Source organism: Papaver somniferum, chromosome 8 (genome assembly GCF_003573695.1).
Source record: "Papaver somniferum cultivar HN1 chromosome 8, ASM357369v1, whole genome shotgun sequence".
Taxonomy (NCBI): domain Eukaryota; kingdom Viridiplantae; phylum Streptophyta; class Magnoliopsida; order Ranunculales; family Papaveraceae; genus Papaver; species Papaver somniferum.
Window position 1 is genome coordinate 70838329 of NC_039365.1, and position 24774 is coordinate 70863102.

Here is a 24774-nt window from a genome sequence, read left to right on the forward strand (position 1 = left end):
TATGCGAACGGATATGCATACTTTCGTACACTTCCAAAACCCAGCAGAAATTCCCGGACCTATACCTTATGCAAGTACGCGTACCGGTATGTGTACTTGGTACCAGGAATTTCACAACTACAAGTACGCACACGGGTATGCATACTATAGTTCCGGTCATGGATCACATACATGCAAGAATGCATACTGTGTTCATAATCCAATAGTTCTAAACTCTAGTTCAATCATTGAAACTTTCTTGGAGAATGACAACATCCGTTTTCACACATTATTAGCATCAAAGCAATTTTCAAGTTATTGAAATAATCATAACGAAACATTCCAAGTGTACACCAAATGATTGTGTCACACAAACCATGTAAGATGTTACTCGGCAATTTTCACATGATCATATTTTGACTTTCGTCAAGAATATAAGATGAACTTGGTTGAAGCGAAAGCTTACCAACACATATTTCGAGAAATATGTAAGCGAACAAATCAAATAACACATTAATTTGTATCCAAGAAACTCAACTGAATTAACCACAAGGAAAATGATAAATTCAATTGGCTATGCTCATATAAGAGAACTTACGGAGCCGTACAGTACATACACAAAGATGTGGATCATGGAAAGACCAATACTGCGGAATAATCAAAAATTCATTCTATTCATCACTATTTGCACAATGACATGTAATAGACTTAATCTTCGTAAGCAAAAGTTCACCCTATCTTCCATCAATATTTGCATAATGACATAATAGGCTTAACTTTTGTTGTCAAAAGTTCATTCTATCTTTTATCAATACTTTCATACCGACATATAATAAAGTTAAATTTTGAACAAATATGGGACAGTCAAGGTTCACGGACGTAAACAACATATCCCATAACAATTTGCAATATATAAAACCATAAAGATTAATACTGCAAAAATCATCTTCCAAATAACTTAGAAATTAAATAAATAAATCTAAAAACATTGCAAGATGAAAATCGTTGGCAATAACTATGTGTACCCACAATAATGGCTATTCCAAACCCTAGTTATCTTTCTTAAAACACAAGAATAAATTCTCATAAGAAATTTCCTAGTCATAAACAAAAACCAAACAACTCTAAAAACAAAACAGATCACAAGATAAAATCATCGTTCACGTACGCAAGCTTCATGAGTTTCAAGACCTTCAAGCTTGTGACAGATGGTATCGATTGCATCTTTGGACAAGATACTCTTCTTGAGACGATCCTTAACATGTTTTTTCATGAGAGAAAGGTCAGAGTTAACCTTTTTCAACTCAGTCCTTAACATATCAAGGTTTTTTAAGGTATCAACAAGAAGCAGTTTTGCATCGTTAAATTGACCGATAAAATCCTGAACAACTTCAGCAGAATTCTCTTCATCATCCTCAGTGTCTGAATAATTATCAGGAGATTTAAGAGAGGTTTCATTAGCTTCCACAAGAGTTCTTTTCTCCTCATCTACGAAAACACAACCCTTATCAAGAAAACCTTTTGCAAAGTTACAAGTTCCCGAAGGAGATGCCATTCTTGACAAAAATAACTTGTAGTATACGTACTCCACCAAATGTTGTTATTTAAATAGTTTTTTAAGGAAACGGGTTTTAGGGTTTCCAATATCGGTCCATGACATGTAACAAGGGTACCCGTACGAATGATAACTTGGTCCATATGAGAAGAGAAAAAGAAAGAAAGCAACGAAAGATGTAGTTCAAAGAGACTGTTCGCAAAACAATATTTTTGCTGAGTGAATAAATTCACAGGTCTTAGCTCGATAAATTTTATATTCTCACAAGAGAAAAATTTAGAGCATAAGAATAACATTTTGACATAACAAACTTTAACAATCAAAAACTAACTAAGGACAAACATAAATACTTATGCAAAAATGTTTGTGAATGATAATCCAGCTAAGAACGATAAGAAAATAGCTAGAGCATCAGAAAACACTTTGCCATCAAGTATACCTGATTATATCTCACTCAACCAGGGATTTTTGTGAGTGAGATTTCAACCTTGTGATTAATTAGCACAAGTATGAGCCTTGAGATCATCAAATGAACATTGTTTTCGGTTAAATATCTTTCTCCTGATATTTGTAGAAAACCGTTATGATGCGAAAAGTTATCATAAAACTTACTATCATCAAAATACGACGCAAAGTTTTTGTTCTTACCTGAAGAATTTTGACTAGAGGGAATTGGCAGCCTGTTAATAATCTCTTTATAACCTTCAATTATCATTTTTAGGTTGTCTTCCATCTCTCCATTTTTGCTTCCTTCTTCTGGTACATTTTTCACATCAAGAACAACATTATCTCCCTTTTTAGTAGAAGAGGATCCTTGAGATCTTCTTGGACGAAATGGTTTAGGGGGACTGTTTTGCATCTGAACATTTGAGGAACACATCGAACAGACTTTCCTGGTAGGGTACACAGCGTGAGTACTAAAACCAATTGGTCTAGACATACAAATTTCAGTTACACCTTTGATAATTAAATCTAAGGTGTGTGGAAGACGAACGGTAGAATTGTCATTCAACCTTGGTTTTCGCTTTTGTTCAACGAGTCCTTTTGAAAAACAAAAGAGACATACTTTCTGATCACCCGAGTGATTAGATAGAACAGTCTTAACACCATCGTTGGGAGATATCTTCCTTCCATGTGATGTGGATATTCCTTGATTAGAGGAAGACACGGGCACATTATTTTCAACAGAAAGGGATTTCGATTTTGCTTCTGCAACTGAATTTTTTACCGTTAAATCATGAGAAATTGGTATAGTGGACTCTTTGGAACATTCTTGAATAGAGAGTTTACTCAAAAGAAGTTCAATTTACAAAGCATCTCTTTGAGTTTTTCATCAAGCAGAGTTCGTGAAGAACATACTGAGGTTTTTTCGCTCGAAGGACCTTTAGAAGAAAGTCACGCTCATTTACCATACCAACAAGGGTATTAACATTGTGTTTCAACCGGTTGACATTATCATCATGGATTCTAACAAGTTTTAGAATCACTGCACTCTCTTTGGCTGCTTCCCTTTCAACTTCAGAGTCAGACTCGTCAGTAAGGTAATCCGGGTAACACTTGTCAATGGAAGTCTGTTTCGTTAGAACACTAGGTTCGTCTATATTCGAGATTGAGAAATCTTTCTCTTCAATAGATTTCATAGAAACAGAACTTTTGTTACTAGTGAAGCGTATATCATAGATAGCACTTCTGTGAAAAACGGAGGTCTAACAACCACACCCAATATTTCGTTCGACAATCTAAACAGACAAACTCCAATATACTTTCAAGAGAATCAAGTAGACAGTCAGACTCAACCTAGAGAAAAGTATATCAAAGAGTTTTATATCTCTATCTCTCAATTCAATCTGCAATCAGCAAATAGGAATTCGCGAGCCCGATTGAATATAAGAGAAATAAATTGAACGGTACAAAAGACCAATGTTCAAGGATCAATTAATTTCAATCAACAACCAAAGGTTGGATTTACCAATTGATCGATTCAACCACAACCTGTGATATTTATATTATATAACAAAATATTATGCGGAAAAGAAATAACAGAGACACTAGAAATTTTGTTAATGAGGAAACCACAGATGCATAAAAACCCCGGGACCTAGTCCAGCTTTGAATATCACACTGTATTAAGCCGCTACAGACACTAGCCTACTACCAATGAACTTCGGACTAGAATGTAGTTGAGCCCTAATCAATCTCACACTGATCAAGGTACAGTTGCACTCCCTACATCTCTGAACCCCAGCAGGATTCTACGCACTTGATTCCCTTAGCTGATCTCACCCACAACCAAGAGTTGCTACGACCCAAAGTCGAAGACTTGATAAACAAATCTGTCTCACATAGAAAAGTCTATTGGAATAAATAAATTTGTCTCCCATAAAAATACCTACGAGTTTTGTTCCGTCTTTTGATAAATCAAGGTGCACATGAACCAATTGATAAACCGAACTTATATTCCCGAAGAACAGCCTAGTATTATCAATGACCTCACAATAATCTTAATCGTATGGTAGCGAAACAAGATATTGTGGAATCACAAACAATGAAACGAAGATGTTTGTGACTACTTTTAATCTTACATATCAGAGATAAATCTCAAGCAAATCTTAGTAAATATAATACTCAATCACGATAGTAGAAGTAAGATCAGAACACACAACTATGGAGAAAATAGTTGGGTCTGGCTTCACAATCCCAATAAAGTCTTCAAGTCGTTAACCTACAGGGTTTCGTGAAAAATCTAAGGTTAAAGGAGAATCGACTCTAGTCGCAACTAATATCACACAGGAGGTGTGGGGATTAGGTTTCACAGTTGCTAGAGTTCTCCCTTATATAGTTTTCAAATCAGGATTTACAATCTAAGTTACCTTGGTAACAAAGCATTCAATATCCATCGTTAGATGAAAACCTGATTAGACTCAAGCTAATATATATCTTTCAACCATTAGATCGAACTTAGCTTGTTATACACAAATGAAATGTACGTTCATTTAGGTTTAAGTAATCGTACCTAAACGTGTACACCATGTTGGATCAACAGTAGTTAACCGAGGTTAGTTATATGAACACTCTCATATCAACCTTATTCATCTTAACCATAACTAGTTCAAGTGACTCAAATGAAACTAGTTAAAGAGTTGTTCAATTGCTATATTCTCATAGAAGTATACAAGAACACAATTGAAGCAAAATCGGTTTGATTCACTCGAATCAATTCATGAACATTATAGCTATGGTTTGCAAAATAATTCATTCCTTAATATATAAATGTATTAGTTCGTGAACAAAACGATTTTAGAACTTTAACCACTCAAATATGCATACGGGTACGCATACCTAAGTAGCCGGTCTGAGTTTGGGTTCGCCAGTATGCGAACGGGTACGCATACCTTAGTACACATCCAAAACCTAGCAGAAATTCCCGGACCTATACCTTACGCAAGTACGCGTACCGGTATGTGTACTTGTTACCCGGAATTCCACAACTACAAGTACGCATACGGGTATGCATACTATAGTTCCGGTCATGGATCACATACATGCAAGAATATGTACTATGTTCGTAATCCAATAGTTCTAAACTCTATTTCAATCATTGAAACTTTCTCAGAGGATGACAATAGTCGTTTCACACAATGTTAGCATCAAAGCAATTTTCAAGTTATTGAAATAATCAATAACGAAACATTCGAAGTGTACACCAAATGATTGTATCACACAAACCATGTAAGATGTTACTCGGCAATTTTCACATGATCATCTTTTGACTTTCATCAAGAATATAAGATGAACTTGGTTGAAGCGAAAGCTTACCAACACATATTTCTAAAAATATGTAAGCGAGTTAAACTCAGCTCGAAATCTCAAATGTGCATAATAAAATACTATATAGTAATACGACTTTTGTCTCAATATAGGAGATAGAGTAGAAATAGACTTTCCAAGTGATAAATGAGTTTTAATCTCCCTATACCTTTTGTTGATGAAGTTCCACAAGATCTCCTTAGTAGTTCTTCGTCTTCAATTAAAATGAACGCCGTGAAGTATATTGCTCAACTACACAATCTATCCTAGTCTGAGACATCACTATAAGTAGACTAGAAATCAAGACTTATAGTTTTGATCACTGATATTGACAAGCTTGATATAGCAACGCTTGCGAGTTCGACCGAGCAGTGCTCTAGCAAAAAGGCATCGGTATAATGTATACATTCATTTCCTCTTGCGTGACCAGTATCTAGCTCAACGATTTAACATACTCTCCCATCCGAGCACAAGCGAACCGCCTCTAGTTGTATTCCAACTAACACCGATATTGTTCCCACTTACCACTGCGGTTATCCAGCAGTGTGGGATTTTTAACGGCAATATTGCGGTCATCCAGCAGCAGCTTCCCGAGAGGTCACCCATCATGTGACTGCTCCCGACCGAGCACGCTTAACTGAGAAGTTTTTCCCCATAACTCAGTCAAGTGTACTCATCAGGCCTCATTGTTAGGAAAGGACAAATCACTACTTATATTCCATTCGGTCAACCACTGCAGATTATCGGTGTATTACAATCATGATCTTCTTGTCATTTGATTACCTTAAATAATTAACTTGAATTTGTAACTCTTCCTTCTTTAATGCTATCAGTTTTGTACTTTCATGGGTTTATGATAACTGATGAAATAAAATATAAAAACGAAAAGAAAGAAGAAAGAAATGTGGGACTTCATTCATTAGATCAACTCCTTATATTCCACTGTATAACGGATAACACCCTCCGATAGGTTGGGGGATCGATCCCCACTAGGGAGGGTTGGATCCCATATATTCTCTTGTCTCTGAGTGAGATGAGAATCATGTTATTTGGATGGCAGTTAGATCAGCAGTGAGGTTGGTCTATCTTACTGGGTTTGCTCAGAGGAGTTGACCCAGCTGTGCTGAGTCAAAAGAAGAAGAAAAAGTGTTATGGTGAAAAAAATTACATCTTCCAAGTTCAGTGCTGCCTTATTATTTAGAATTGATCACGGAAGAGCAAGTTTAATGGTGGAAATTAAATATGCAGTATTAAGTATGATGAGAATTGGTGTTGAGCGCTAAGAGAAATCATACTCAATTTTTATCTCACAAGATCAACGATCACAAAAAGACAATCAAGTTTAGAACAAAATCAATCATAAAATTAAGTATAATTCCTCTCGTTTTAGGTTAGATTCCGAGCAGTCTTCCATGAATCCCGTAGCGTGAAAAACTTGATTTGTTGAATTCGAAAGTCGGGAACCATCAATTGGTCTAACAGTTTTCAATCTTCCTCCCTTAGGGGAGGGTGGAGATCGAACCCCTGTAATTAATATAACTTTCTTAGGCTGATGTACCTAGGCGTAGTTTGAGGGACCATTGTTCTATCTTATTATTAGGGAAACTCTTATGGTATGCATGTATAAACATCCACATCTCAAGGATAATTCCTATAAATAGGGAGTATCAGAGACTTGTAGATATTTTTTCTACTATGGAAAATCTAGATAGATATCCACAAATCTAAACCACGTTATTTTATTTTTATTTTTATTCTTAAAAAGGATAAAAAAAGCTTTTCATTCGTTCAGGGAACAACTGGATTTGTTTTCAACTTAAAAAATAAAAAATTAAAATATTTGTTACATCCGGTCATTGAGTTACCGAAAAAATAAAAATAAATCCGAACATTGGATGACCTTATATCTTATCCAACCATTCGATGTCCGGATGGATACTCCACACTGTACTCTTCAACTACAGGACCTTATTGATTTGTGGAGTATTTTTCTTTACATAGTAGCATTGCCCATATCTTATGGACCATCACAAACTTGTGGATGAAATTTTTCTCCATAGGAGTTGCCCTTAAAACGTAAACAAAATTTAAAGCTATTATTTATTTTATTTTTCCGACGGCATGGTACAATGGTCCCTGTAGTACTCCTAAATCCCACTTATTCAGGAATTTCAAGCTATTACAAGGGTTAGAACTCCAACCTCCAGAATAGGAGGGAGCATGAAAACCATCGTACCGCTTGATGATTCTCGCAAGCTATTGATTTTATTTTATTTTTGCAAAAGAGTAATATATATAAATTGAACATATGGTACATCATTAACTATTTTTACAGATAGAACAGCCGGTGGAACTTGCCACCACTCTCCAGTATTACTAGATAGACGGGCAGATTTAGTTAAGCAGTCTGCCGCTTTATTACACACTCTAGGAATATACACACAAGACCAGTGTTATAGTCTCTTGATATCTGATATAACAATAGAGATGATGAAACTATAACAGGTAGTATCAAGTAACTCAATACCACTGTACTGCCTTTCCTTTTTCTATTTTCATATTAAGCTTTGGTACAGGATAATAAAGTAGACGATCACCTAATAGCAAACCCTAACGCGTTACATCCCTACACGTGGTTATAATCCCCACAGTACAAACTAACAGACTTACCAAACGTAAAGCAGAATTAACTGAAACGTAATTACTGCTAATGAACGTCTAGTTACTCTAATAATAAAGATAAATACACCCCAACAGAGGTTATCAGCACCACGGGACCATGAAAATACTCCCCCTTCAGCATACCCTTGTCCTCAAGGATGATATTTTGGAAAATGGGCGCGTAACACGAGTCAGGTCCTCCCATGTTGCATAAGCTGGTGTGGTCTGTGACCACTGGATAAGAAGCTGTTGAACTGCCTGGCCCTGACGAAAAACTTGGCGTGAGTCCAAAGTGGCTAATGGTTTAAGAATAATCTCTCCAACTGAGTCAACCAATAGTAGGGAAGGAGAAGTTTTAGCAGCAACACCTATCTTCTTTTTCAGTTGCGATACATGAAAAACTGGGTGAATCTTGGAGCTAGAAGGAACCTCCAGTTTGTAAGAAACTTGACCAACCCTCTGCAAGATTGGAAAGGGACCATAATATCTTGCATACAACTTGAAATTCTTGCGCAAGGCTATGGAGGAATGTCTGTATGGATAAAGCTTCAAATATACTAAATCACCAACTTCAAATGATCTGTCAGTCCGCTTCTTGTCAGCAAACCATTTCATGCGTTCTTGTGACTTATGCAAGGTGTCTTTCAAAATGTCAAGAACAACATCTATTTTTTGTATATATTCTCTACTGAGGCTACAGAAGTAGTTTTTATAGTAGTAAAAGATAAGTGAGGGGGGACATACCCATAAAGAGCTTGAAATGGTGACATTTTAAGGCTAGTGTGGTAGTTGGTATTGTACCACCATTCATCAAGAGATATTCAATTGAACCAATTCTTGGGCTTGTGACCTGTCATGCATCTGAGATAGCTTTCCAGGCAAGCATTAACTCTCTCTGACTGGCCATCTATTTGAGGGTGGTAAGCAGTGCATATGCGGAGGTGGGTACCCAAAGTTCTGAAGAGTTCTTGCCAAAATTTGCTGGTAAAGACTTTGTCTCAGTCAGAGATAATTGAATATGTTATTTAGGAACTCCTGAGCCACTGTGATTACTGTAAATGGGTGAGTGAGGCCTATAAAGTGACTGTACTTAGTAAATCTGTCAACTACCACAATGATGACATCTTTATTATTTGATTTTGGAAGGCCTTCAATGAAATCCATTGTAATGTGTTTCCAAGCTTGATCAGGCATTGGTAGGGGTTGGAGGAGGCCAGGAGAAGAAGTATGCCCAATTTTGTTCCTTTGACAAGTATCACATTGACTGACCATCAATAAATTATCTTTTTTCAACCCTTTCCAATAAAAATAGGTTTTTTCCCTAATGTAACTAGCACGAATGCCACTATGTCAGAGTGCCCTCCAATAGCAAAAGAGTGAAATGGACTGTGGAATATTTCGCCTCAGATTTGTAGTAGTGCCCACATAAATTCTGCCTTTAAATCTAAGAATTTCTTCTATATAAGTAAAATGGGGAACTGCAGAATCAGTCACCAAGAATGTGGAATGAGTTTAGAAGATACTTCATCACTTGTATAACTTTGAATGATGTCTTGAGACCAAGTAGGAGCAGATACTGCTATGGCATTGCAGGTGATAGTAGAAGGAGGAGCGTGAATTCTAGAAAGAGCATCTGCAATTTATTTTCCTGTCCTCTCTTGTAATTTAAAATGCGGGGGTCAAACAACCACACCCAACAATTCGTTTGGCAATCTGAGAGGACTTACTCCAATACACTTTATAGAGAATCAACTAGACAGTCAGACTCAATCTAGAATAAAGTATATCAAATAGTTTAATATCTCTAACTCTTAATTCAATCCGCAATCAACAAATAGAAATCTGCGAGCCCGATTGAATATAAGAGGAATTACTTGAACGGTACCAAAGACCAATGTTCAAGTGTCAATCAATGTAAATCAACAACCCAAGGTTGGATATTCTAATTGATTGATCTTAACACACAACCTGTGATATTTCAATTATATAACAAAATATAATGTGGAAAAGAAATAACACAAACACCAGAATTTTATTAACGAGGAAACCCTGGACCTAGTCCAGATTGAACACCATGCTGCATTAAGCCGCTGCAGACACTAGCCTACTACCAATTAACTTCGTACTGGACTGTAGTTGAACCCTAATCAATCTCACACTAATTCAAGGTACAGTTGCGCTCCTTACGTCTCTGATCCTAGCAGGATACTACGCACTTGATTCCCTTAGCTGATCTCACCCACAACTAAGAGTTGCTATGACCCAAAGTCGAACACTTGATAAACAAATCTGTGTCACACAGAAAAGTCTATAGGATTGAATAAATATGTCTCCCACAGAAATACCCAATAGTTTTTGTTTCGCCTTTTGATAAATCAAGGTGAACAGGAACCAATTGATAAACCGGACTTATATTACCGAAGAACAACCTAGTATTATCAATCACCTCACAATAAACTTAATCGACTAGCGGAACAAGTTATTTTAGAATCACAAACGATGAGACGAAGGTTTTTGTGATTACTTATCTATCTTTCTTATCGGAGATATAAATCTCAAGACAATTTTATAATTGCACTCAATGACGATATAAACAGCAAGATCAGATCACGCAACTAAAAAGAGAATAGTTGGGTCTGGCTTCAAAATCCCAATGAAGTCTTCAAGTCGTTAGCCTACAGGGTCTCGAGAAGAAACCTAAGGTTAAAGGAGAATCGACTCTAGTTATGCAACTAGTAGCACACATGAGGTGTGGGGATTAGGTTTCCCAGTTGCTAGAGTTCTCCTTTATATAGTTTTCAAATCAGGGTTTGCAATCCAAGTTACCTTGGTAACAAAGCATTCGATATTCACCGTTAGATGAAAAACCTGATTCAACTAAGCTAATATCTTTCAACCGTTAGATCGAACTTAACTTGTTACACACAAATGAAATGTACCCTCATTTAGGGTTATGTAACCATACCCAAACGTGTACACCATGTTGGTTCAAAAATAGTTAACCGAGGTTAGCCATATGATTAATCTCATATCAACCTTATTCATCTTAACCATAACTAACTCAAATGAAACTAGTTAAAGAGTTGTTAAATTGCTATATTCTCATGGACTTATACAAGAACACAATTGAAGCAAAATCGGTTTGATTCACTCGAATCAATACATGAGCATTATAGCCACGGTTTGCAAAGATTGCATCCCTTATTGATAAATGTTTTAGGTTCATGTACAACCGATTTTAGAAAGTAACCTACTTAAGTATGCGTATGGGTATGCTTACTTAAGTAACCGGATTTGATTTTGTTTTATTTTCCAAACTCAGCAGAAATTCACGGACGTAAACTTTCCGCCAGTATGCGTACGGGTACGTGTACTTTAGGTAACCAGATGAGTTTGGTTTTGGTTTTCAAACTCAGCATAAGTTCACGGACGTGAACTTCCGCCAGTATGCGTACGGGTACGCATACTTACCCAGTCTCCGACAACCTTTTTGTATACACACAAGTATGCATACTTTAGGTTCCCGGTTTTGGACTTATATACTAATGTGCGAACACACTATGCTTATATCCAAAGATGGTTAAAGTATTCTAAACTCTTTATTTCAATCATTGAAACATTCTTCTACAATGACAATAGCCGTTTTCACACACTATTAGCATCAAAGAAATTTTCAAGATATTGAAGTAATCATTATCGAAACATTCCAAGTTTTACACCAAATGATTGTATCACAAAAACCATGTAAGATGTTACTCGGAAATTTTCTCATGATATAAGATGAACTTGGTCGAAGTGAAAGCTTACCAACACATATTTCGAGAAATATGTAAGCGAGATATACTCAGCTCGAAATTTCAAATGTGTATAGATAAAACTATATCGTAACACGACTTATGTCTCAATATATGAGATAGAGTAGAAATAGACTTTCCAAGTGATAGATGAGTTTAAGTCTCCATGTACCTTTTGTCGATGGAGTTCCACAAACTCTCCTTAGTAGTTCTTCGTCTTCAAGTGATAAACGTCGTGAAGTCTAAGCTCAACTACACAAACTATGTCCTAGTCCGAGACATCTATAAATAGGATAGAAATCAAGACTTATATTTATGATGACTAACATTGACAAATATGCTTGAGATAGCAACGCATGTGAGTTCGACCGAGCAGTGCTCTGACAATCTCTCTCTTTGTCAGTTTTAGCGACAAAACTATCAATACATATGCATTACAAAATAAATAAAAATTGTAGCTTCTCATCCAAATGCTTGATCTCCTTGGCATCTTCAACGCGACTCGAAATCTTCGTCACTTCCAAGTACTCCATGATCCTAAAGGTTGTAAGTTCAACATCATAGTTGTTGAAGATCCGTAGCGATAACAATGAGAAAACAAATGCTCTCAATCATTGTCTACAATGTCATAATATTATTACACAGCATCAAAGTTCAATTGTATCACAAACTTTGACAACAATACTATGGTGATATGTATCACTCCCTTTTAGTCAATACTTTATCTCGACATGAAAACCACTCCCCCTTACATAATGATCCGTAAACCATATGTATTTGTAGTATCACCGTACACATTAATTCTCCCCCCTTTTTTTTAATATAAATTGGCAAAGGTACCAAAACTAGTGGGATCCTCATGAAATTTTCATAGAGATACTTCATGACCAAAAGAGAATACCATATCAACTTATTTAGATGCCATCAAAGCCGAAGCTAAATGCATTCATCAAGGAGTTTATAAAGATACAAGATAACCCTTATAATATTCCACAGACGCACTCCCCACAAAGATTTGGCAATTAAGCAAAATTTCAAAAATAACTCTCCCCCATAAAATGTCATTCCCAAAAGAACAACAAAGGCGACCTTAGTTTCACAAGAAAAGAAGGATTTCTTTGGACATAACCAAATCACATGAAAACATGAATTTGAATCCAAAGTATTCAATTGAATTATCCACAAAAGAGTTCATGATTAATCCAATTGAAGTGCACAACTAAATTAACCACAAGAAAACCCATGATTAATTCAATTGCAATTACACAACTAAATTAACCACAAGAAAGTGATCAATTCAATTGGACATGCTCGTCATAAGAGAACTTATGGAGCAACAAATAAACTGACCACAAGAGAATGATCAATTCAATTGGTCATTCTCAAACATAAGAAAACTTATGGAGCAACACAGTATATGCACAAAAATGTGGATCGGAGATCGACTAATACTGCGGAATAGACAAGGATTCATTTTATTTTCCATCACTATTTGCAAAATGACATACAATATGTTAGATCATTGCTCGGTTGAACCCACTAGCTTTGGTATGTCAAGTTAGTTGTCAATTTTAGTTGTCAAGATGCATTCTTGATTTAGTATACTAAAGATAGTTTCGGACTAGATTAGGTCTAAGAAAAACTACTCTTAAGGATGAAGACTGAAGATTACAAGAATACATCAACAAGGACTTCATCAACAAATGTATCATTTGGATTCTTGTTCAATTCTACCTTTATAATCTATCCAAACAAATGCTCACTCTATGGAACAATACTTATGACGGTAAATGTACATTTATGTATATATACTCGAGGTTATTTGAGCCACGAATTTTGTGACAATAACCTTTATCCATGTAAAGGTTCTCATGTTATAATGAATGAGCTTACGAATTCAATGAGCCAAGAATCACTCAATTCCGAGTTATAACGATGAAGTTATGAGTGATTTATTAAAGTAACAATTATAAGTGTTGTTGTAATTGTTACAGCTCGTTAGTAGGAAACAGTCTATGGATTGCTTGTAACGGTTCACGGACTTGGGCCCAATTACGTGACTAGAAGTCTTTTTTTAGTCAAATTGGTGATGTTTCCTTATCTAGGAAAGATGGCTATTAATCCAAATATATTTGATTGCCATATTAAAGTGTTTGTGATAACTCTTAATTCTTGCCTAAGTTAAAATGTGATTTATTCACATAAATACAATATTTGCTAATTAATTAATTATTTAATTATTTTGGCAAGAGTTGTAACTTAGGAAAGACTCCCAAATTTATGAGAGACTTGAAAAAGGAAAATAGCTTTGCTTACCTTTCAAGCTATCTTTCGCTGTAAATAAAGGTTTCGTGAGTGCTACACGTTTTTTATCCCCTTTGGAAAATTTGTGTAAGCTCATAAGGTTGTTTTCCATGTCTTTTGTTTTTCGTGAACAAGAGTGAGATAAAAGTATTTGTATTGGGGATCACAAATCCAAGTGGGGTTTAATCTTCGTGATTGATTATACAACTTGTAAACTAGGTTTTTCACTTCTTGTCTATTCTAAGGTTTTCTCTTCTGATATAAAACCATTCAAGAGTTGTTGATCATAAACCCTAGGTTTTTATAGATTTCAGTTTCCGATCGTATACTAAAACTTGTTAGTCGAAATCGGAAGCTAGAAAGAAAACTTCGATTAAGTATCTCGTAAAAAATCTTAAGAAGTTTTAAACAAGATATCTATATATTTATTTTAATTGTTCTTGTTGTATAATCATTAGGTTTCTCTTCCTTTATTGAAGAGTATAATAATCCTTAATCTACAAGTTTGTTTGATATTACTTTTACCTAGTAATTGTTTTTATCAAAATAAACACAAGATTTCCAAAACCTTGATTTACATCTAAAGGGAAATCAAATCGGTGTTTTGTGCAAACAAAAGATCGAATCGTATCAATCGTGTTGTTGTATCTTCTAAAGAGAGCCTTAGGTTCTGCTAGAAGATTTACGAGAAGAATTCCTAAAGACAATCGGTGTTGTGCTAGGAGTTTTATTAGTGCTGAAGCAGGTATTACATCTAGTCCGAATAGGTAATAGGAAATTGGTGTAACAGCTTATAATCAGTGTGTGTTTATTCTAGAGTAGGTCCCGGGGTTTTTATGCATTTGCAGTTTCCTCGTTAATAAAATTTCTGGTGTCTGTGTTATTTCTTTTCCGCATTATATTGTTTATCTTTATAATTGAAATATCACAGGTTGTGTGTAAGTTCAATCAATTGGGAATCCAACCTTGGTTGTTGATTAAATTGATTGACACTTGGATATTGGTTTTTGATACCGCCCAAGTTATTTCTTATATTCAATCGGGCTCCCAAATTCCTATTTTTTTGATTGCAGATTGAATGAGAAATAGAGATATAACTCTTTGATATACTTGTTTCAAGATTGATTCTGACTGTCTAGTTGATTTTCTTGAAAGTATATTAGAGTAAGTCCTCTCAGATTGCCAAACGAATTTGTTGGGTGTGGTTGTTGTACCCCCGCATTTCCAATTGGTATTAGAGCAGGCAAACACGCTAAGACCTCATAAGTCTGTGTTTGTAGCAATCTGATTCTATGGACAGAAGTGCTATCTCTATACACGTACCACCAATCTTCGATGGCACGAACTATTTATGGTGGAAAATTGCTATGTGTGCTATTATAAAAGCGTGAGATTTTCAATCATGGGTTCGTATTGTTAATGGCTATGATCCTCCATTAGTTATAGTAGACGGTGTAACTGTTGCAAAGGATATTGGTGATTATGATAAACTTGAGATTCTTGTTGCAAAGCAAAATTCTGATGGATTAAATTCTATCATTCATGCTATTACGCCAGATCTTCAGCACCATGTTACTATATGTAATAAGTCTAAAGATGCTTGGGATATCTTAGAAACCGTATTCGAAGGGAATGTCGTAGAAAAAGAAGCAAGGCTTCAAAATCTAGCTTCTGACTGGGAAAACCTTCGCATGTCTGATGATGAAACCTTTGATGAGTTTAACCAAAGACTTTCTCAAATAGTTAACTCCTCATATTCATTAGGAAGAACTATTCCAGAGAAAGTTATTGTGTGCAAAATTCTCAGGTCTCTACCATCAAGATACGAGTCTAAGAAACATGCCATTGAAGAAGCAAATGATCTTTCTACACTCTCCAGAAATACTCTTGTTGGAAAGTTAAAGATCTTTGATAATGAACACGCATCTAGAAAAGAAGTGATTTCTCTTAAAGCTGCAAATAATTCTGAATCCTCTAAGGATAAATCTGGTTTTCCAGATACTAAGGATGTTACTCCACGACAATTTAGAAAACTCTTGAGGGACAGGAAAAAGAGTTTTTCTAAAGTTACAACATCTCGTAATGATGATGTACAATGTTATAACTGTCGTGGTTTCGGGCACTTGTCTTCAGTAGGTCCTAGATGGAGCTGTAGACAATCGGCATATGCAGCAGCTTTGCCTACTCTTGATGATAGACCTGATTATAATCACCAAGAGTACGCAGGCGAGGTTGCACTAGCTTCTGGAAAAATTCTTTCGGATACTGATTCTGACGAAGAAGTGTTCCATAAAGATCCAGTTGCTAATAATCTTCTTAAGGAATGTCATCAAAAACTCTTCAGTGAGAAAGTTAAATATGACAGACTTTGTAGTCAGAATAAAGACTTGCAAGACCAACTTGATTCTATTGGTGCAAGAGATTATCTCAACGAAATACGAAATCTTAAAGAAGAAATTGCCGAAGTTCGTTATCGGGAAATTACTCTTCAAGCAAAGCTAGATAACTTGGAGAACATTGAGATGAACTTGTTATTTGACTCAGAACGAGAAGTCTCAAAGTTCAATGTGAATCATCCAAGAATGATCTAGTTATTGCGCTCGAAAAGGTCAAAAGGTTGGAAGACGAAAACTCGATCTTAAAGAGAGTTTGTCTAGAAATAGCATCTCAGAAAAATTAACCTCGATATTGGGAGCATGTAAAATTCATCGTGATACACGGGGATTGGGCTATAAAGGAACAGACGCCCCTGGTATTAGCAAATAGGTAAAAAATTTCAGAGCTAAAGATTCTTCTAAACCAAAACCTTCCAGCGTCTTCTTTATATTCCACAAATCAGCGAGATCCCGGGAAGAAAATGAGTCTCTACTTGCCGTGTATAAAGGCTCCAAATGCTGGATAACAGTCAAGTAGATACTTATATATCTGAAGACAACTGACGTGCGCCGAAAGGTAACGTATCTTACTCAAGAACCGAGCCAGCCTCTATCCTGGTAATGTACGTCGAACTTCTCTTGTGAATTTCTTCGTCTGTTACCATCTAGTGCTTACCCCGCAATAGCATCGCTATTACGTGCTAAGCAGGGGACTTAATGTTGATGGTGGTTTTCGGTTTAGGGATAAAATTGTGAAACCCTGTATTTTAATACGTTATCGTCCTGCAAAGGAACAAAAGTCATTTGGAAGTGATGAGTGCATAAACCTTTTCACTTACATATGTATTGGGCAATTCAACATATCTATTGAAATTTATCTAGAATGGTGCATGAAGCAACAATCCCAGGCATTCTGTAAATTTTAATCTATTGTATTATTTACTAATGCATGACCCACTTAGTATTTTCCTATGCTATGTTCCCCAGCTGAACTTTCAATGTTGGCATGACATGACGACTAATGTTCACTCGCAGCAGAGTAGCACGAATCTCTCGAAGTGTCAATATTGAAATCTGCATGAAAACACTCGCGTAGGCCACCCTCTGACAAAGAGATTAGTGTGTTCACACACCTTTTAATTAAAAGTTAGCGCGATCAAATGCGTTTAAATTCCTTAAGGGAAATCCAGACTATCCATATCAGTCTTAAGAAACGATCACGGCCACATGATTTGGCCACAAAATTTAATAGGTCTAGCCTACTCCTAAAGGGACTAGGCGATCGTCATGATAGACACTGGCGGGCCTACTAGCATCCCTGCCGGTTGAAACTCCTTTAGCACATCCGCTACCTCCTTGAACGTTCACCAGAACATGGAAGATCGCACTGTCTAAAAACAGCTCAAACGAGCTAAGACCAGCAAAAGCGGTCTCAAAACCCATCGCATCCGTCCAACTTAGATAGCCTAGTTGGATGGCTTAGATCTTCCCTCGAAAGATCAAAAGGGTACTAGCATGATCACCAATGACCCAATTATATTCTTGGTCGATCGACCTGCCCGTGACAAACCAGAAACGCGTTGAATCACGTGCCCAAAGAAGGGTGATCGCGCAACCTTTAAAACCCTAAATTGAATAAGCGGTGTTATACAACTGCCGCAAATCAATCGTGTCCATCCATTTTCGCGGGCCTAGTTGGACGGTTTAGATCGCATATTGAACGATCGAAGAAGCGCTGGCGTGTTCACCGGCGACCCAGCTACACCCATGGTTGATCGACTTCCTCACGGCAAGCCAAGAGCATATAGAATTGTTCACCCAAAGTAGGGTGAACACACTGCTTTAGAAACCCTAAGCTGCGTTTAGGTACTGTCACAAATCGATCACGATCGTCCATCTTTGCCAGCCAAAGTAAGTGGCTTAGATTCAATTCCAGACGGACCAAAAGAGGTCAGCGCGCTCACCGGCGCCCCGCTTTTGCATAAGGTCGATCGGCCTGCTTGAACTAGCGCGCAACGCTTCAAATCGTTTAGCCAGAATAGGGTTGGTTGCACGGCCCCTAAATCCTAAAATTACATTAATGGAAATGAACAACTGCCGCAAATCATCTCGTCCATCCAACTTCGCTATCCTAGTTGGATGGTGTAGATTTATTTTCAGAAAACCAACAAGGTAGCATTGTGACCACCGGCCATCACTCCTCCATAGGGAGCGATCGACCAAGTGATAGCTCGCCCATAAGGACCTCAAACGATCACCCAAAGGTAGCCGGTCGTGCTATTGTTTTAAGACGCTCAATTCGTGACTGATCAATCGAGCTCTAAAACTACGATGCGTCTAGCACATCGATTATTTTCAGCTGTTTGTTTAAAAGCGATGCTTCATACACATCGATTATAAGCGATGTTTTATAAATATTGGTTTCACAAATAATTTATTATTTGACCTAAAAGCACTGTGTGCTTTCAGCGACGAGTCTCACGACTCGACCCACTTACTCGAGACATCAAACATGTCACGAATTGGGGGATGCTCACTGGGGTATTGGTCTGGCGGTTTACAGCGTGCGGCGTGCAACGCGCCCATTACGATAACGTGTCAGGGAAGAACGGACGGTTAACAACAATGAGATAGTGGGTGAAGGCGTGACCAGTTTCCCCTCATAGTGGAGGCGTGGTGATCACCACTTTTTACACAACTCCACTTCTCCATTGCCCAATCACCTCCCCTTCCTACGAGTTCAGGGTGTGCTCGTACATGACTTGTATAAATAGGATTTCAACCTATTTCGACTAGGACAGACAAGACAAGTGTTATCAACACAAGTAGCCAGAAACCATTTTCTGACACAAGTCATAAAACAGCCATACCTTCATAATTCAACATTCTGATCTCAAACACCTTCTTCACTTCCTCCTAAGATCAACCATTCTCCTCCACCTTGTAATCGAATTGAATCTGGAACGACAATTTCTTGGTTTAGGCCAGAGTCTTACAGATTGATCTCTCAAACTCAAAAATACTCTCGTGCAGTACATTTGTTTAGGGTTTGAATTCGTTTCTCATCAACACATCCAAATTTACCAAAAATAGCAGAATCAGTTTTTACCCCAAAACACCTATCAGAGATATAAATCTCAAGCCAATTTTACAATTGCACTCAATCACGATAGAAACAGCAAGATCAGATCACGCAACTACAAAGAGAATAGTTGGGTCTGGCTTCGCAATCCCAATGAAGTCTTTAAGTCGTTAACCTACAGGGTCTCGAGAAGAAACCTAAGGTTAAAGGAGAATCGACTCTATGCAACTAGTAGCACACATAAGGTGTGGGGATTAGGTTTCCCAGTTGCTAGAGTTCTCTTTTATATAGTTTTCAAATCAGGGTTTGCAATCCAAGTTACCTTTTTAACAAAGCATTCAATATTAACCGTTAGATGAAAAACCTGATTCAACCAAGATAATATCTTTCAACCGTTAGATCGAACTTAGCTTGTTACACACAAATAAAATGTACCCTCATTTAGGTTTATGTAACCGTACCTAAACATGTACACCATGTTGGTTCAAAAATAGTTAACCGAGGTTAGCCATATGATTACTCTCATATCAACCTTATTCGTCTTAACCATAACTAGTACAAATGACTCAAATGAAACTAGTTAAAGAGTTGTTCAATTGTTATATGTTCATGGACTTATACAAGAACACAATTGAAGCAAAATCGGTTTGATTCACTCGAATCAATACATGAACATTATAGCCACGGTTTGTAAATATTGCATCCCTTATTGATAAATGTTTTAGGTTCATGTACAACCGATTTTAGAAAGTAACTTACTTAAGTATGCGTGCGGGTATGCGTACTTAAGTAACCGAATTTGAGTTTGTTTTAGTTTTCAAACTCAGCAAAAATTCACGGACGTGAACTTTTCTCCAGTATGCGTACGGGTACGGATACTTCAGGTAACCGGATGAGTTTGGTTTTAAAACTCATCAGAAATTCACGGACATGAACTTCCGCCAGTATGCGTACGGGTACGCATACTTACCCAGTCTCCTACAACCTTTTTGTATACACACGAGTATGCATATTTTAGGCTCCCGGTTTTGGACTTATACATCAATGTGTGAACACACTATGCTTATATCCAAAGATGGTTACATGATTCTAAACTCTTTATTTCAATCATTGAAACATTCTTCTATAATGACAATAGCCGTTTTCACACACTATTAGCATCAAAGCAATTTTCAAGGTATTGAAATAATCATTATCGAAACATTCCAAGTCTTACACCAAATTATTGTATCACACAAACCATGTAAGATGTTACTCGACATTTTTATCATGATATAAGATGAACTTGGTCTAAGCGAAAGCTTACCAACACATATTTCGAGAAATATGTAAGCGAGATATACTCAGCTCGAAATCTCAAATGTGTATAGATAAAACTATATCATAATATGACTTATGTCTCAATATAAGAGATAGAGTAGAAATAGACTTTCCAAGTGATAGATGAGTTTAAGTCTCCACATACCTTTTGTCGATGAAGTTCCACAAGCTCTCCTTAGTAGTTCTTCGTCTTCAAGTGATAAGCGCCGTGAAGTCTAAGCTTAGCTACACAAACTATGTCCTAGTCCGAGACATCTATAAATAGGCTAGAAATCAAGACTTATAGTTTTGATCACTAACATTGACAAACATGCTTGAGATATCAACGCATGCGAGTTCGACCGAGCAGTGATCTAACAGTAATTAATGGTATAATCAAATCGCAAGAGCTTAATGAGCCACCTTTTTTGTAGTAAGGTAGTCATCTTTTGTAATATTAAGTACTTTATGCTCCGCTGATCAGTGTCGATGATGAAGTGATGGCCAGTGAGGTAATGTTTCCATTTAGTAACTGCATTGAATACAACTAGGAGCTCCTTCTCATAAGTAGACAATCCCAATGCTTTGGGTCCCAGTGGTTTGCTATAGTAAGCAATGACCCTCCCCCCTTGCATTAAAACTTCTCCAATGCCTCTAGAACAAGCATCAGTTTCAACCACAAATCGTTTTGAAAAATCAGGGAGAGCAAGTACTGGAGTAGTACACATTGCAGTCTTGAGTGTAAAAAAAGATTCCTCAGCTAAAGGTGACCATATGAAAGCATTTTTCTTGAGTAAATCAGTGAGTGGTTTATTGATAGTGTCATACCCCTTAATAAAACTTATGTAGTACCCTGTGAGTCCCAAGAAACCCCTTAGTTTTTTAAGAGTGGTTGGAATAGGCTAAGACTGCATACAAGCAATCTTCTCTAGATCAGCAGCTACCCCCTCAGCTGTGATGATGTGTCCTAAGTATTCAAGAGAAGACTGGGAAAAACAACATTTGGAGTACTTGACATAAAGCTGGTATTCTCTGAGCAATGAAAGAACAACTGAGAGATGATGCTCATGTGTTGTGAGATTGGGGATGTAAACCAGAATATAATCAAAAAACACAAGGACAAACTTTCTTAAGTATGGACCAAAAATAGAGTTTATAAGTGCCTGAAAGGTTACAGGGGCATTGGTAAGACCAAATGACATTACCTGGAACTCATAATGACCTTGATGAGTTCTAAAAGTTGTCTTATGAATATCAGAATGATGTACTCTAATTTTATGGTAGCCATCTCTCAAGTCTAATTTAGTGAATACCTTAGACCCATGAAGTTCATCTAAAAGCTCATCAATGACAGGAATATGAAACTTATCCTTTATAGTAATGGCATTGAGCTTACTGTAGTCAACACAAAAGCGCCAAGTGTTATCTTTCTTCTTCACAAGTAATATTGGAGAAGCAAAAGGACTATGACTATCTTGAATGATTCCATTCTTGAGAATTTCTTGGACAAAAGCCTACACCACTGATTTGTGAATGTATGGACATTTGTAGGGCCTGAGATTGATTGGTTGTGAATCAGGTTTGGGGGTAATTTTATGGTCCAAAACTGTTTGTGGTGGTAGTTGTGTTGGCTCCTCAAAGACATCAACAAATCTATTGAGGAGGTCTTTTACAAGGGTGGGTACTTCAGGTGGAGTAGGTGACAAGTGAATTAAAAAAAACTGACCCACTAAGGCAGGAGTGTTTTTTCTGATGAAATTCTTCATGGAATTACTGTTTATCATCATTAAAGATGGTTTGGTGGTTGTACCTTGTAGGGTAAGCTCCTGGCCATTATGCAAGAAGGAAATGGAGAGTTTTGCTAAATTGAAGGTTATATCACCTAATATTCTCAGCCAATCTTCTCCTAAAACCAAATCACAGCCTCCAAGTGGAAGTAATCTGAAGTCAACATAGAATGGTTGGTGTCGTATTGTCCACTGAAATTGTTGGCAAATCCCCGTACTGGTAGTTTTGGCACCATTAGCTACAGTTACTAACATGTGAGATGTGGGCTAGACATCACAACCCAATTGAGAAGCAAGAGGGGAATCAATGAAGCTATGAGTACTTCATGTATCCACCAATATATTGATAGCTCTCTTTTTAATGAAGTATGGAATGCGAATTGTTTTAGTATTAACATTTCCAGTGAGAGCATGGAGTGAAATCTCCATATCAGTTTCCACTAAGTTGTCTTCTAGAATTTCATGTTTAGGTGTTTGGTCCAACTCATCCGCTTCATTCTCAGTTGCCATCATGAACAATTGTTGAGACTTACACCTATGACCAGGTTGGTATTTTTCATCACAGTTGAAACAAAGTCCTTGAGATCTTCTTATACTCATCTGCTCATAAGTTAATCTTCTGATGGGTGGTATATATGGAGATTTGGGTGGTGGGTTAGAAGACTGAGGAGTGGGTGTAGATGTAGAAACACCTATGTTGGAAGGAATAGTAGGTATTATTGGTGGAACAAATTTAGTGTAAGTGGAAGTAGTTGGTGTTTCTTTAAGTGGATTGGTTTTTGAGGTTTGGGTTTGAGAGGAGAGGGTTATCTCTTGTAATCTAGACAGATAAAAAGATTGATAAAGGGTTGTAGGTTTGTGCATATGCACAGAGCTTTTCAAAACCTCTTTAAACCCACTAATAAAACTCAATACAAAGTATTCCTCAGTTAGATGAAGGTTTTTGGTAAGCATTAAATCCTTTAATTGTTCAAAATGCTCCAAGTAATCTTCAACAGATGTAACTTTAAAGAGCTTGTTAAAACAACCAACATAATTATCATTTGCTAGATATTAAAAACGATTACATATAGCTTCAACAAAAAGAGACCAACAGATAGATGATTTACCAGTAAGAAAATCGAGAAACCAGGAATCTGCTTTACCATCTAAGTGCAAAGAAGCAAATTCTGTCTTTTGTTCTTCAAGAATATAGTGAATCTGAAAGTATCTTTCACACTTTCGAACCCTACTGCGAGGATTTTCACCACTAAATCTTGGAAAATCAATTTTTGGAGCTTTAGAAAAGGTATTGAGATTTCTAGTGTGAGTTTTGTGGGTGTGACTATCGAAAGAAGGCGGTGTGTTAGAACCTTATTGTTCTGTCTGAGATCTAGAAAAAAGTGTAATAAGAGAGTCAAACTTTGCTTGATTTGCTTCAGAAATCTTAACCAAGGAAGCAAGAAAAGTATGTTGGCGCAAAGCAGCAGCAATACGTTCTTTAGCTTTACGTGTGTGTAGATCTGTGAGGTTCTTGATGAGTTGAGAAAGTTCACGGGTGGTGGAATCTACATCTTTGATAGTTGGGCCTGTCATGTTGTAGAGGAGAGAAGGATCTCTGGATGATATCAATTGTTATAGTTCTTGATATCTGAGATAATAATAGAGATGATGAAACTATAACAGGTAGTATTAAGTAACTCAGTACCACTGTACTGCCTTTCCTTTTTCTACTTTCATGTTAAGCTTTGAATGCAGGTACATGATAATAAAGCAGACGATGACCTAACAGCAAACCCTAACGCGTTACAGCCGTACACGTGGTTATAATCCCCACATTACAAACTATCGGACTTACCAAACGTAAAACATAATTACTTCTAATGAATGGCTAGTTACTCTAATAATAAAGATAAATACACCCAAACAAAGGTTATCATCACCACATGACCATGACAACCAGTTACTATGAATTTTCCAAAGTTGAACACACTTATGCAACAAGGGAGAATATTGCCAAGAAGGAAACAGTCCTTCATTGACAGATAACACCACATTTTTACAGTCAGACTCAAATATCACTTTCCTCCAGTTTTGTTGCTCTGCTCAATGCATGGCTTCTAGTAAAGCTCAAATTTCAGCTTGATGAACA

General features: G+C 36.8%; 1 protein-coding gene across 1 annotated transcript; it reads right to left on the minus strand.

The window, feature by feature from the left end:
• Window positions 1-8137: 8137 nt before the first annotated feature.
• On the minus strand, window positions 8138-22898 carry LOC113305656. The gene is made up of 4 exons (XM_026554674.1): window positions 22464-22898; window positions 21773-22370; window positions 21322-21709; window positions 8138-8696 (listed from the first exon to the last, which is right to left on the minus strand). The coding sequence occupies exons 1-4, from the start codon at window positions 22896-22898 to the stop codon at window positions 8138-8140; spliced, it is 1980 nt and encodes a 659-aa protein (XP_026410459.1).
• Between the last annotated feature and the right edge of the window lie 1876 nt (window positions 22899-24774).

Bases quoted from the DNA above. Each gene is read 5' to 3' on its own strand.
- LOC113305656 (XM_026554674.1), bottom strand. From the start codon at position 22,898: ATGTTAGTAACTGTAGCTAATGGTGCCAAAACTACCAGTACGGGGATT. The intron at 21,710-21,772 runs GTATGCAGTCTT...TGGGACTCACAG, and splicing joins TGATCTAGAGAAGATTGCTT to GGTACTACATAAGTTTTATT. The intron at 8,697-21,321 runs GTACTTAATATT...CTACTTCTGTAG, and splicing joins ACTGATCAGCGGAGCATAAA to CCTCAGTAGAGAATATATAC.